Source organism: Hakea prostrata, chromosome 8 (assembly GCF_041222555.1).
Source record: "Hakea prostrata isolate BN-2017 chromosome 8, UWA_Hpros_2, whole genome shotgun sequence".
Lineage (NCBI taxonomy): Eukaryota > Viridiplantae > Streptophyta > Magnoliopsida > Proteales > Proteaceae > Hakea > Hakea prostrata.
The window spans coordinates 46,189,549-46,204,787 of record NC_142607.1 but is presented as its reverse complement, the minus strand read 5'-3'; the positions used below and the strand labels follow the sequence as shown (position 1 = coordinate 46,204,787).

Below are 15,239 nucleotides of genomic sequence, written 5' to 3'. Positions count from 1 at the left end.
ACCGTATGATCCCTTGATCTGTGAACCCACGGAGGATTTGCCGGAAGTAAATATTCTTTCCATCTCAAATTATTCTTAGAATCATTGTTTGAAGCTGGGGAAGGATACTGGAGATAATCTGCCAAACCATGATCCTCTTTTATTTTTTACTTTTGGATCAAAGAATGAAGAATTCATAGAGTATTTGCTTTGAGAGTTTTTCTCCATAGTGAATTTAGATTTTTGAGAAGTCGCCAATCTTTTTAAAGTAGTAAAGCACTCTTAATATCCCAAGAGATGAGGATTAATTGTTTTCCCTTTTTTTATTTTCCTAGACAAAATCTTTGATAAATAATATCCAATTTTTTGCACACAATTTTAGGAAAGCAAAGATCTTTTCAATTTTTTACACACAGTTTTAGGTATAAAGATTGAGATTGGAAGACCGATTTTATAAGGATTTCTCCCGCATAGGAGGAAAAAAAAGGCTCTCCAAGTGGCCATTTATTTCACACATTTTTCTTTAGAGCTGGCGAGTTAATATTATGGGGGGATATTACTAATATATGGATATTACTAGTAAGTATTCTTTCCATCTCAAATTATTCTTAGAATCATTATTTGAAGCTGGAGAATGATACTAGAGATACTTTGGCAAACCAGGATTCCTCTTTTATTTTTTACCTTTGGATCAAAGAGTGAAGAATTCATAGAGTCGCCAATCTTTTTTAAGTAGTAAAGCACAGTTAATATCCCAAGAAATGAAGATTAATTGTTCTGCCTTGTTTGATTTTCCTAGAAAAGATCTTTGATAAATAACATCCAATTTTTTACACACAATTTTAGGAAAGCAAAGATCTTTTTAATTTTTTTTTTTTGAAACAAAAGAGAATATATAAATATATATAAAAGAAATAATACAATGATATTACAAAGTAAATTATAGTCTCATACAATGATCTTTTTAATTTTTTACACACAGTTTTAGGTATAAAGATTGAGATTGGAAGATCGATTACCAAGGGCTCTCCTAGTGGCAAGCTGGGGATATTACTAATATATGTGCCGTCGGATGGATGCAAACCCAAGACTTCCCTATGGAAAATTGAGTTGTTAACCGCTCGACCATCCTACCATTGACTATTTTGTTAGAAGAGAATGGAAGTTTTTCTTGTTTTGACCCTTCGTTGAAAAAGATCTTGTATGTAAATTAGTATGAAAAATTACAATGTAATGAACCGGATGGATAAGAAAAACCAGTAAATCGAACCAGTAATGAACCACCACAACAAATGTCATGACATGGTTGGGTAGAGGTCGTCAAAGACAAGGGATGGGGGATTTCCACCGGTGAATGCTCACCTCACAATTCCACCTACCACCAAATCAACCACCTATTCATCACACAGACGCTTTTCGCATTTTTCTTACCACCAACCACACATCCATCATCCACTATCATTCTTAAAAACCAAAAAAAAAAAAAAAAAAAAAGGGATTTTTGTTTTCTTATCGCAAAAAAAATGTGACAATCTAAATTTTTACATAATAATTTTTTGAACTTTTTAAAATTTTATAAGAAATACAGAAAGAAATTCAAGAATACAATTTATCATACACCAATCAAAGAGAATCTACGCGAGAAGGACACCAAGGGGTCATATCCATTGGAAAACTTCCCAACACTCTAAGAAATGATGTGAACTCTTGTACTTCAGCCAACGCATTCTGGGCTCGCACATCAGCCATTGAAGCTTCAAAATCAACGTAAAATAGGTACTCAAAATGCTTCGCCGTCCCATCATTCACATCATCTACGACCCTGATCGGACGGTTCCTGTGCGGCCTACTCTCGATCTTCGTCAAACTGATATTCCTGAAAGCAAAGGCAGACAACACCTTAAACAACACCGAAGTCCCCTTATCATGCGCGAACACGATACTGGTCTTAAAAGGCCGGTCCGTCCGGGGGATTATCGGTTCACGAGCTAACATAACGAACCGGGTCACATTCGCCGAGTCATCTTGAATCCCATCAGCTAAAATCTGCAATCCGTACAACTCCGCCGCACGAGCGCTCGCGATCGCTGCGGTGTCTCTCAAGTCGTTCGCAGCGACGTATTCCGCCGCGCCGGCGGTGTCGTCGACGGCTTCACGAGCGACGTTCAAGCCCATTTTGGTGAGGGTGAGCTCGCATTGAGCTAGGGCTTGTGGATGGCTGATGACACGTGTAAGGTACTCTTTCCTGACTCCGGGCATCGCTAAGAGGCAATGGTGAACTGGAAGTTGAACTTCTCCGACGATGTGGAGGCGGTGGCGGAGGAGGAGATCGTAGTTTCGGTGGATGCTACCGCCGAGAGAATTTTCTATCGGAAGAACAGCTCTGTCTGCAATCCAGAGTTCGACTGCTTGGAAAGCCACTTCGAATTGATCGCAAGGGATCGCTTCACAGTTAGGGTAGGCTTTGCCGGCTGCAGCTTCACTGTACGCACCAGGGACGCCTTGGTAAGCTACGCGGAGCAGAGAGCCGTGCATAGGAGCAGGGGAGAGATCTGCTATGGTTAAGGGTTTGGGAAGCTTGGCAACAGGAACCAGATCTAGAGTATTGTGGCCATTAACTGCAGTAATACTAGTGTTGCCGGTTTTTTCAGGGTTAGGGTTTCCCTGCTGAGAAACGACTTTGCTAGCAAGGATTGCACAGGAGCTTTGCCAGTCAGAGCGGTGATTTGAGCTGAAGTTGCCAGCCGAGTTGTTGGAGGAGTCTGGTCGCGAGACGCATTGGACGATGAAGCGAGTAGGGTTCCAATTCTTAGGAGATCTGGTCAAGAGTTTGTGAGGATCTGAGAAGAGGGTGTTGGGAGATGGTGAAATTGCCTGCATTTTCGCTGGCGGAAGTTAAACAGAATTTTTTTTTTTTCTCTCCTGATTTCTTCTTCTGAAGAAAAGAAAAGAGAGGGTAGGTGGGGTTGGTGGAAGAGAGGAAGAAGAAAGGAATGGAACAGAAGAGAAGGAAAGCCTGTAGTTCGCCGAGAAACGGAACTTCAAGCTGAGAGAAATGTATGGTGGAGGGAAAGGGTTTATATATGGGGTTGAGACAGAAATTATTGGTGAGGAACGAAGAAACAAGACAAAAGACACTGCGTGACTTGGAATTGGACGGAGGAGCGTGAGAAAAGAGGGTGGTGCATCGTGAGCGCGAGTGACTGCACTTGCTCTGTGTCAATCCACCAATTTCACGCTCACACCTACCTTCTTCGGTCTCAGCCTCTCTCGTCTGTCGGCGTGCGAATGTTAGTGTACGTATATGCGCGCGTGAAATAATTATTAGACTTTGCCAACTTAAGTGAATTTTGAATGTTGTGCATTTAGACCTGCTGGTTGCTATCAACAATCAAGATTGAAATTGACTGAGATTTTGATCTCGAATGTCCGTCTCACAAGTGGTGAAAGCAAGACGAATTATTGATGTTGAAATCTCAGTCAAGATTTCAATCTGAACCGTTGGTAGCACAGTACTATGAATTTAATGTGCAAATGTGCAACACTGAAGTTGAACCGTACAAACTCGTGTTACTCCTCATTTTGTCGCGATGTTGGAGGAGATTGATTACCAAAAAAGAATCTTCGAGTAAAGATTTTTACCGGGAAAAAACAAGTGGATTTTGGAGTATAGATACCACAAGGTCCAACCGGCATCTTATTTTGCGGGTTTGAAAATGGGATTTGCCTTCTTCAAGTCCAACCGGTTCACAAGGGATGAACCCATTTTTTGGGTCCACTCCCATGCATTAGATGGTTCGACCAGTAGTACAAATCAATATTTTGATTTCATTTTTGTTTGTTTGTAATAGACGATTTCGTATATTGGGAATGGTGGTATTATATAATAAAAGAAATGGCTTTTTACCAACAGGGGGTTGGTTCAAGTGGTAAGCAGTTTGGTTAGCTTAAGTAAGATTCCGTTATCGAATCCTTGTGGATGCAAAAAATTCCCGCAGACTCACCCACCACAACCAAGCATACAACGCGGATCGAACCGGTCTCGCGGAAGATTTAGATTTTGAATTTCAAAGATAACGTTAAAGAGAAATATATTTTTTTCTTCCTCTTCTGATTTCTTCTTTTGAAGAAAAGAAGAGAGAGGGTAGGTGGGTTGGTGGAAGAGAAGAAGAAGAAAGGAAAGCCTGTAGTTCGCTGAGATACGGAACTTCAAGCTAAGAAATTTATGGTAGAGGGAAAGGGTTTATATATGGGGTGAGGGAGAAATTATAGGTGAGGAATGAAGAAACAGGACAAAGACATTGCGTGACTTGGAGTTGGACGGAGGAGCGTGAGAAAAGAGGGTGGTGCGTCGTGAGCGCGAGTGGGTGCACTTGCTCTATGTCAATCCACCAATTTCACGCTCACACGGTCACACTCACACCTACCCTTTTCTCCGGTCTCAGCCTCTCTCTTGTCTGTTGGCGTGAAATAAGTTTTTAGTCTTTGCCAACTCAAGTGAAATTTTAATTTTGTGCATTTAATGTGTAGTACCTGTTGGCTGCTGCCAATAGTTAAGATTGAAATTGATCGAGATTTTGATCTCAACCATCCGTCTCATAGATGGTGAAAGCAAGACGAATTATTGAGGTTGAAATCTCAGTCAAGATTTTGATCTCGACCGTTGGTAGCACAATACTGTGCATTTGATGTACAAATGTGCAACACTAAAGTTGAACCGTACAAACTCATCTTAGTTGTTATTTTGTCGCGATGTTAGAGGAGATTGTTTACCAAAAAAGAATCTTCGAGTACAGATTTTTACCACCAGAAAGAAAAGAAAAAAAAAAAAACAAGTGGATGTTGGAATATAGATACCACAGGGTCCAACGGGCATGTTATTTAGCCACATGACCATTTTAGATTTTGCTGGTTTGAAAATGGGATTTGCCTTCTTCAAGTCCGACCGGTTCACAAGGGATCAACCCATTCTTTGGGTCCAGCCCCACGCATTGGTTGGTTCCACCAGTAGTACAAATCAATATATTGATTTCATTTTTTTTGTATGTTTTTGTAATAGATAATTTTGTATATTGGGAATGGTGATGTTATATTATAAGAAGACATGGCTTTTCCTCCTGGCTCGAGGAAATTTGAATTCTAACGTTCATAATTTTATTATTTACGAACATTTTACTGTTGTTGGTGTACTATTACCACCTCACCAAGTATGCCATGGTAATCAAATTTTTATTTATTTTTTTTAATGAATCTGAAATTTCCCTAGGCTAACTCACGTATATCTTGATCACCTTCTCCATAAGGTGGTTGCATAATTTAGTGGTTAATTGTTAACCACTAAATTGACATTTTGTTAAGATGAGATGACTTAACTAGATGTGTATCTACAATCTAAACCAACCAAATAACCCTATGAACATGGTTATCCACATATTTCTAGATGGACTACAATAGTAATCAAAGTTAGAATTCTTGATCAACTCAAATTTATTATAGGCTCAGATAATGCATGCAAAATACATTAAGGACATTCATTTTTTTGAATATCTTGTCCCAAAAAATTGTTCATGGGGTTGAAAAAGTATTCAGTCAGAGAAGGATATCATTTGACAAAACATTGTTAAACAAGTGAAAAGTGGTATTAATGTGAATATTTTTAGGGACCCTATAAATCCCCTCTTTGCTTTTCCATTGCATTAGTAATACTCCCTTGGAACATAGCCCAATTTAGGACCCCGAGATTATTGATTAGGATACTTGTCTTTGAAAATTAACTTTTCATAAGGTGTTTTCGGTATTAAGATTTATCTATCTCACGTTTTGTAGTCTCCATGACTCTATCTAACCTTTCGTCCACCATTCCTTCATCAATTGACCTCTATTATTGATATCCTTTTTCGATGAAACACTATTTGTCGTTTACCATCAATGCATGTCTATTAAAGCATTTTTAATAATAAAAAACATGTCCTTCTTCATATTTATATTACATATGAAACATTTTCCACGTGAATTCTTTGTTTATAAATAAAAATATAAAAAAAGTTGGCCACATGCCACAGTACCATGCCAGCCATGGCTCGTAAAACCATGTGAAGACTGAAAAGCAGAACCATTATATTCAATAATGTTCCTTTCAACTTGGAGTTAGATTAATAAAATATTTTTTTGGGTTCTGCTCGGGTCCTGCGTATTTAATGAGTAGGACAGTCAAGCCAAACACCATTAGCCGTTCGATCGAAATTCAACGATTGAGATTCAATTTCGATCAAAATTTTGGATCTGAAGATCCGAAATCTCAACTTGATGATCATGTGCATTAAATGCGCATGACGCAAGCAATTTCAATTTTCTTGGACTCTTTTGTCAACTTTTCATTGATGGTGGTGACCCAATAAAATTCATATTATTCAATTATATTTTGTATCTTTTATACAGATGACGTGGAGATATGAGAAAAATAAATCTTTACATACATGGTAGAAGGATATAAAGAGATACTTAATATAAAATAAAGAAAATATACTATCATTGCCAAAAATACACTTCTTTTTAGTCTAACATGGAGGAAATATTTTTCGATCCTAGATAAGATTTTTTTTCATTGACTATAAATAGCTCTACTCCATTGTTAATATATAATTTATTTTTGTTAAAAATATACCTGAGCCAGATTGACAAGGCACGTGAGGCGAATTATTTATTTTACCAAAAAAAATGTAATTTATTTATTAGATTCTTTTTTTTATTATTTACTTTATGTATTTTATCATTATCAATACTCTACTAGCATCGATGCTCAAGAATTAATTGTTCATCTTGAGAGCATGTGTATTTTGTCATTACACATGCATGTTCCTCTTGAGTCTTCTTGACCCAAGAATTTTATTATTTCTAAGATCAACTTACTATAAAGAGTTTTAGTTTTTAGGTCCTAAGTCAAGTCTTGGATGGATTTAGCGTAACCTAAAGGGTTCCAAGGTTGGACAGGGATTTTTATACGCTCCTGTTCTGATATCCTTCCGTTTCCCCCTGTTTTCGTCGAGTTGCTTCGAAAATGGCACTAAAAAAAACTATACTTTTTGCTTTTTAAAGTGAAAATGAGACATTGAAACACACTACAAACAAGATTTACAAGCAATCAAAAAGTTAAGGAAATTGTTCAAAAATCATGACATCAGGGTCTTTATCTCTGCTGTGATTAATTTTTTCACAATGACAAAATGAACGAGATTGTTACTTCACAAGAATAGTGGTAGTCCTCCTACTAATAATAGAAGTATGATTTTTCTAAGGTCTAAAGCACACATCAGACTCAACAAAAGCTATCTTTCACAATACCTAAACCACCATCTCTTATTCTTTAAAATTGGTTATACAACTCCTTACAGTCAGGTTTACAAAAAAAAAAAAAAAAAAAAGGTACTCCTTACAATCAAATACATGGAAGAGAGGGATTAATTTATCTTTCAGATTCTCTCCCAATGAGTGGTGATTTCTCCTATGAAACAGATTAATTTATCTTTTTTTGTTCTGTTTTTTTGGGTGAAAAAAATAAAAGAGGGAGTTTACCTGGTGAAGGAGGTAGCACAGAGATTGAGAGTTACAAAACTTCTTCACCTTTTGATATTGCAACTGAAGTGGAGGTTTTGGTCGGAAATTTTACAGTAACATTGATGCTTGAAGCCGTAGGAGATAAAAAGATTCGTGAAGAATACGCTACGATGGCACATGAGGTCAAAGAAGGATTTTCCTCAAATGAAAGAACAGGGAAGAACATACGAAGAGGGAAGAAGAGGGAAGAACTTCGGTCAACTCTAACTCATTTGAAAATGAAACGTTTTTTACCGTTAGATCAGAATTCCCTACGTATCAAAATTCCAATGGAAAACAGGAGGAAACAGTCATCTCTCCTGACGGCTTTACCATTATAAACAATGTGGGGCCCACAAGTAAAAAATAATAAAATATTAAAAAAAAAAAAAAAAAAAAACCATCACCCTAATCCTGTGGACCTCCCATAATTTCTGGTTAATAGCCATCAAGGAGCACAGAGTGCTCCTCGTCGGGGGGAGATGATCTGAACTCAAAACGGAATGGTGTCAAAATAGTAGCTGATGAAAATCCATTGGACAGGGGAATAAAAAAAACACGCAGAAAGGTATGATTTTCAAAGAATATCTACAAGGGAAAAAAAAAGAAGCAGAAAGATATGATTTTTAGAGAATATCCCAAGGAAATATTAGAGGCGCAATTGGGCTTAGCCACCAGATTAAAAATTGAGGTTTTCATGGGCTTGATTTTTCAATGATCAATGTATAATGGGCCATAAGTTCCTCCTAAAATGAAAAAGAACAAACCTAGCTCGCCTATTTTCGGTTCAAAAGTGAACCTCAATTTTGTTTGGTTAGATTTAAAAACTACCCAAGTGAACCAGGTTCAAACTTCAATGGACTATACAGAATTTGTTGAAGCGATTCTCTATAGGGCTGCAATCAGGTTGGGTTGGTTTATGCGTATCTCGATTACATCCTCAGAAGAGCTTTATATATAATAACTATATGCAGGGCTTCACCCCTAGCCCCAAGCAGATTCAAACTCTGACCTCCTGTGTAGAAGTATTGGTTTTTTGCCAACTAAACCACTCCTCGGAGTTATTAATTTTTTCATTTTTTCCGGTACAGCTTTTGATTCAATTGACACCATTAATTTACCAATCACTACAAAGCCAAGAATTACAGCATTTTATATTTTCGTAAGTGAAAATATCAATTAAAAGAAGAAAAAAAAAAGATAATTACTGTTGTTTCCTTATAATATAGTTAAATTACAACCTTACTGTTGAATCCTATACATTTTTTGCAATTACTCATTGGATCCTATACTAAAAGTGCTTTGGCTAATTTTACTATTCTCTTTTTGGATTTATAGGTTGGTGTTATGGGCTCTTACATGGGCCCGTGTAATATCTGGTCTCGCTGATAGGTGGGCCATAAGTTTACTGTTACAGAGAAAGAAAACCAGTCGATGGACCCCAGAAACACATTGATTTCAAAAGAAAAATGGGACAAGAGTGAAAATAGCCACAGAGTAGTGGTAGCTCATTCCAGTTTTGGCTTCTCTCATGACTTATGTCTTCTATTCACCAACTCCCAACACTATGGGCCTTGGTGGGCCCCCATTCAATTCTGATTATGTGATGCTTACGTGGACTTTGGTAAGCAATCTTTGACAATAAAATTAAACCAATGATAACAGAAAAAACTTCCAAAAAATTAAAAATAAATAATAATAATAATGTTGAATTTTGATGTAAATTTGATGTTTTCTCATTTGCTAAGAAAAACTGAAGACATATTTCTTCTATGATCATTGTTCTAATTACATACTTAAAGCACTAATCTTGATAGGCAAGATAAGGTTCCTATTTTCTTCAAAGTTCTCCACCATACACAGGAAGGGAACCACCTCTAATTCTTCTTGTCAAAATTTAGATGTGAACTTCTCTCCTAATATGGTGAAAAGATGTGAGGAAAGCACAGTCAGTATAGAAAATTTGTTTTTATTTTATTGCAACTTATAAACCACTTTAAGTTGGGGTTCTTACCATATGGTATATATAGTGTCTTAGGCTTCGTGAAATGGCTACAGATCACTCTGGGTTGAATCTGGTTAATAAAAACAAAGTAGAGAAACGCTTCGTCAACCTTCTCGGGCCTAGTCAGATGAAGTCCTCTTCATCCTTCCATGATATCTAAGGAGAGCAAACTCTATTGACGATTCCTTTGTTAGGAAGGCTCTATTATTGACGTGTATGATAGATTGGCCAAAATCTATTCTTTTGCTTTAGAAGTAATTTTTCCTTTTTAGGAGATAACTATTTTATATATGTGGGGCTTCGCCACTAACAGGAAAAATATTTGAACTCCTAAAACAGGTAAAGAGGACTTGACCTTCACTGAAACCTTCATTTGGCTAGCTACCTCTCTCTCTTTCTCTCTTCTCTCCATTAATATGTAGTTGTAACTGTCATAATTAATTTTTACCCAAAAAAAACTGTCATAATTAATTAACTTCTACCCAGAAAAACTGCTACAATTCATTTGATTTCCTCTGGAAGTTTAGACTAGGATTGTATCAACCATCAGAACAGCCCTATATGTTGTACACCTGTATCAAAAAATGTTCTAGTAACTATAGCCACAGGTTATTTTTCTTCTTATAACTTAAAACATAAATAAAACTATAGTCCAAAGTTCTCTATTGTGTGGCGTGGCAATTCAGTAATCATCTTTGAATTCATAAATGAAAATAGGACATATCACAACAATATTTCTTCACAATAAACAATGAGCAAAACCAAGTGGGAAGAGAATAACCAGTAGAGCAAATACCCATGGCAGGATCTTGTGCTTGAAGTTGATGGGAAATGAGTGAAGACAACAAAAACTGAACATCAACTAAATTTTCTTTGAATCAGAGTCAAAGAAGATCCTTGACTCTCTCTCTCTCTCTCTCTGACTCTCTCATTCATGTTGATCTGATCATAATCAACTCAATTCAATGCTTTGATTTCAAAGAAATTAATCTAACCATCCAATACAAGCATGTACCTTCATATCATCCAACTGCCTAAACTACTTCAAGTCTTTTATTTGTGATCCTTCCATTGAACTTAATTGAGAATCTTTTTGGTGATTCTAACTTAGGTAAATATGCAATTATGTAGTAGTGTTAGTTCCCCACCCAGTAACCCAGGAAATTTTTTTGCTATGCAAGGGTTCCAGATTAATCTGGATTCCTAATTAAGAGAGATGTGGACTTCCATCCAGAAGTCCCAACTGTAGCTAAATTCCAAGTTCACATGATAGTGAGAGTGACAAAACATTGAATGATGAGTTTACCAAGAAAAGAAGAAACATTTATGAAGTGGAAGTAGTAGGAAAAACAGAACAAAAGACTTAACTCCCCACCCAGTTCTGTATTCTTTGAAATATGGGAAAAGGTGGAGATGCCAATGCATTGGGAGTTAGGATTTATTCCACAAAAACTTTGTGTGATCCATAGATGATAAGAGCTTAAAGCTAAAGCTGAACATGTTGAGTTGGAAAGATGGGTTCATCTTTCCATCCTGAGTGCTAAAATCTTCTCTCCAGTCCCACTCACCACTACAGACATCAAATCTCATTAGGTTGTAGGGTTACTATTCCTAGACCCCCCCCCCCCTATGAGAATGAATGAAACATGAAATCCAAGAGAAATTCAACATTCTTGCTTGTCCTCTTCCTCTCTTCTTCAAATTCCGGCTGATAATTAAGAGCAATTATTTAGGGCAAGATCTTCTGAGTATATGTTTTTTGGACAATATCTTTCTATTGAAATGAAATAAAATGAAAACAAAAGCATGGAAAAGATGTGGTCATTTCACTTGTTGATATTTAATTAAGTCAAACACCTAGTCTTAAAACTTTAACAGCTTAACAAGGACCTGTTATATAAAGTATGCTCCTGAGGTGAGAAGTAATTTGCAGTTAGTTCATGCTGGATTGAGTATGTCTTGTATTTTGTAAGTCCATATAATTAGAGTTTGATTGTAATTGTAATAAATACGGATTTTGGGTCAAATTAGTACATAATTAAAATTGTAATTGTAATTGAAATTGGGATTAGGGTTTTGGGGTTTCCCTAAGACCTTGGAACAAAGTAAGGAAATAATAGTCATTTGTAAGGTATGAGAGTAGTGAGGTTTTCAGAATAGTGGAATATCTGTTTCTCTTTGGTGAAAATTTTGCCATGAATTCTTTAATGTTATAAGAGTGTTTTGCTTGCATTTTTCTTTGTGATTCTGGGTCTATCACCTTAGAATAGGGGTTTTGAACATGAGAAATTATGAATGTGAGTGAAGGGGGTCAATCAGAGATTAGACAAACTTTTGACTAATTGAAACAAAGGTCTTTATCAATTAGAATTCTTCTCTCTCATGTCCTTTACCATGATAGATCAATAATGTGATATCTTCAGAGAAACTGAACTAGAGAGGTTTGACAAATCGATTAAAAGCCCCTGTCTCCCTATCCCTCCAGATTCTGGAGTTCTTCTCTTTCACAATCTTTACTACATGATAAAGCCAAAGAAACGTTTTTTGAAATATTCCGGCCTTTTATAAAAGCTAAACTAGTAATTTGATTATCTTCAAAGAAGAATCCTATTTATTTGAAAATTTTTGCAGCCCATGAATATATTCTAGATTGTTAGGTGGTACTTACAGATCAAACACACAATTATGGTCCAAATAAAACCTTGACATTGGATGAATAAAGAATGAAATCTGTCCGAGATTAGCAGACATATCCTTCCTCCTTCCCAACTCATTTCTAAAGAGAATTAGAGAATCCTGTAAAAAGAACAAAAATCCTTTACAGAACCCAACAATGCCAGAAATATTATATATTGTATGGAGAAGTGGTATATGCCAAGGACCCTAAAAGAGAAGCATAATCAAATCTTTCTGTTCATCTTTACCAAGATAACCATCGCCTGTCCATAGTTTTTACAGTCTGTATATGATAATATATTCTCCTCCCCACTACAAAAAAAAGTATTAAAAGTGTGGAAGGTGAAGGATGCATGAGAATTGAGAAAAGCAGAAGGGAACACAAGAGCAGAGAAGCACATTCCTTAATGATAGATAATATATATTCTTTCATGGGGAAATTTTGATCTATATTTTAAATCTCTGTCGGTGTTGGGTTTTGGTAAAGTACCCTCTTAATAGTCTGTAAAGACTAATAGAAATGGCTAAGCAATTTGTGTTCTTTTGGTGGCTTTCTGTACTTTAATGGGTTTATGGGTGAGACGATCAATATCTCCAAGGAGAGGAAAGGAAAGGAATGAACTGTTACACTTGGGAATCTGTGAACAGAAAGGAAAAATGAAGAGAGGAACATGTGAATCTGGGTAACAGCTGTCGGCACTACAGTCCAGAGGTTGACTTGTTGGCACTGTCAACTACAGAGGTCACAAGACAAACCATCCCCTTCTGAGCTGAGCCGTGTAAGTTCTCCCTTCCACCTCTCTCTCTCTCTCTCTCACTCTCTCTCATTTTTCCTTCTCAAACAGATGTTGGGAGAGGGGCTATTTGTTATGTTGATTTGAATTTCTGTATCCAATTTGAAAGATATATCTATATGGACATGTTTGGGAGGAAAATTCAAATAATCTCACGGATCGACCTATTTATTCGTAAGATTTGAGATTTTCACTTTAGAATTTTAGGTGAGGGTTTTGTAATTTGTCGTTCTAGCAATCAAATCAGCTGAGAGATCTACATTATTTTCTTCTATGAAGTGGAAAATTTTTCTTCACTAGTAGACGAAGCACACTACATTAATGTGTGAACAGAATTAAAATTATATTTTTTTGTCTTATTTTGATTTATGTTCGTGATGTCTTGGTGTTCGTTTTAACACGGGTGGTCTCAGCATGATAGACATTTTGCACAACCAAGAGGACAAATGGTATAGGGTCATAGTGGGGAGGTGAGGTGGGGTGGGGAGGGGTGGGTTGTGGTTTGGGAATGGGCCCACTGTCTGAGGTATTGTAAGTCCCTCTGCATGTGACTTTAGAGCTTATAGTGGCTGAAGCCTCATTTGCATGTATTTATATGTGTCACCTGCAGCTTCTACTTCTACTATCTACAAAAGCTTTTTTTCTCTTGAAAGCTCAAGTTGAGAAACCATGAAGCAAAGCTTTCTTTCTCATCTCATCCTTTTCCTCTTCCTTGTTCTTGTTTTCTCCCATTCAACAGTAGAAGCAGCTCGTCCCCTGGCAGGAAAACAAGGTAAGCAATTAATTCTCTTATTTAATCATCTCTTCCATAACACTCCTTTGAATTATTTAATAAGATCTTTCCTTTTTGGGTATGGTTATAGAGATGGTAAAGGTTGATAATAAGCATGTTCAGAGTGGTGTTCTGGGAACTGAAGAAGTGGATGTGAGTATCCTTATCTTCAATCTGTCCTTCCATCCTGGTTTTTCTCTTCTATTACATTTTTTTTTTCTGATATTATTGGCTTTTCTCTTGTGTGTAATTTAACAGCCGATGGGGATGGAGACCTGTGCAAATGAAGATGACGAATGCTTGAAGAGAAGGATGGTTGCAGAAGCCCACTTGGATTACATTTATACTCAGCACCATAAACCATAGAATATGAAATTAGAGACTAAGTGATGAGGATATGTGATAATATCATAGCTTCTGTACCCTTTCAATTACTGTCTGTGTCTTCATAGACTTGAATGCTTCTGGATTACTTCCAAGGAACCAGAGTTGATAAGTCTATTTGTATTCCTGTATGTACTAAATATAGAAAGTAACATCTCTATAGATGGACATGCTGGTATTAGAGAAAGGGATGGTTCTTCTTCTTCTTCTTCATTGTTCATTGTTCATGTTCATGTTCAGATTGTGGGCGAAATATATAAAAGCTGAAATATTATATAAATCTGAAGCTTGTAGTACTGACTTTCTACTATCCAGTGATGAATAGAGCAAAGAAGGCTTCCATTTCCAAGAATAGCATCAAACAGAGTAATGAACTGGGTATTTCTTCCCCCCCATCCCTTTATTAAAATTTATTAATCGACACAGATGGTCAAACCTGTGAATTTAATAGCAGTTCAGTTGGGAAGTTATACTTTGATATCCAACTGCATTAATCTGCTCCATTAATTTGAGAAACAGATGAGAAGACCACTTTAAAAGTCCAGAAACCTCTGTTTTTGGTAGAAAGTTCAAAACATTTTCTTCAAGTACAGAGGATAGTTAGGATTTAAAGAGTCAACCAAGCAATTTCAATTTAGAAGATTACTGAACTCTTGAATTAAATTTAAGTATTTACAGAAAGAAATCTCTGCAGCAAAACCAATTCTTGATAAAGAAAGAGAAACAGGAGTTCTTCCTCCTACCAAAAAGTAAAGAAACAGGAATTTTTAAGATTCCACTCGATGCTGTCGGCCAATGAAAAGAAGAAACATGGGTAATGGAATTTTCAGAGTGATTATGACCATACAAGGCAAGAAACAGTGAGACCCATTAACTTTATCTAATTGACTCTGTCATATAAAGTCCAAATCCCATAGTTCTTGCCTTACACGGTTCTAATTCTCTCACCAGCAGAGATAAACTCTGTTAAAGAGACCTATGGCCCAGGCTGACTCATTTGATGATTCTTTTAGTCCCACGATAACAACATTTCAAG

At 36.6% G+C, this 15,239-nt stretch overlaps 2 protein-coding genes across 2 annotated transcripts; one reads left to right on the top strand and one right to left on the bottom strand.

The window, feature by feature from the left end:
• Positions 1 to 1,474: 1,474 nt before the first annotated feature.
• LOC149008206 (arogenate dehydratase 1-like) lies at positions 1,475 to 3,162 on the bottom strand. Its single transcript, XM_089165428.1, has one exon. The coding sequence runs from the start codon at positions 2,857 to 2,859 to the stop codon at positions 1,603 to 1,605; it is 1,257 nt and encodes a 418-aa protein (XP_089021554.1). The 5' UTR covers positions 2,860 to 3,162; the 3' UTR covers positions 1,475 to 1,602.
• A 10,504-nt stretch (positions 3,163 to 13,666) lies between these two features.
• On the top strand, positions 13,667 to 14,411 carry LOC149008205 (phytosulfokines-like). Its single transcript, XM_089166385.1, has 3 exons — positions 13,667 to 13,819; positions 13,911 to 13,972; positions 14,078 to 14,411. The coding sequence occupies exons 1-3, from the start codon at positions 13,717 to 13,719 to the stop codon at positions 14,183 to 14,185; spliced, it is 273 nt and encodes a 90-aa protein (XP_089022511.1). The 5' UTR covers positions 13,667 to 13,716; the 3' UTR covers positions 14,186 to 14,411.
• The last annotated feature ends 828 nt before the right edge of the window (positions 14,412 to 15,239 follow it).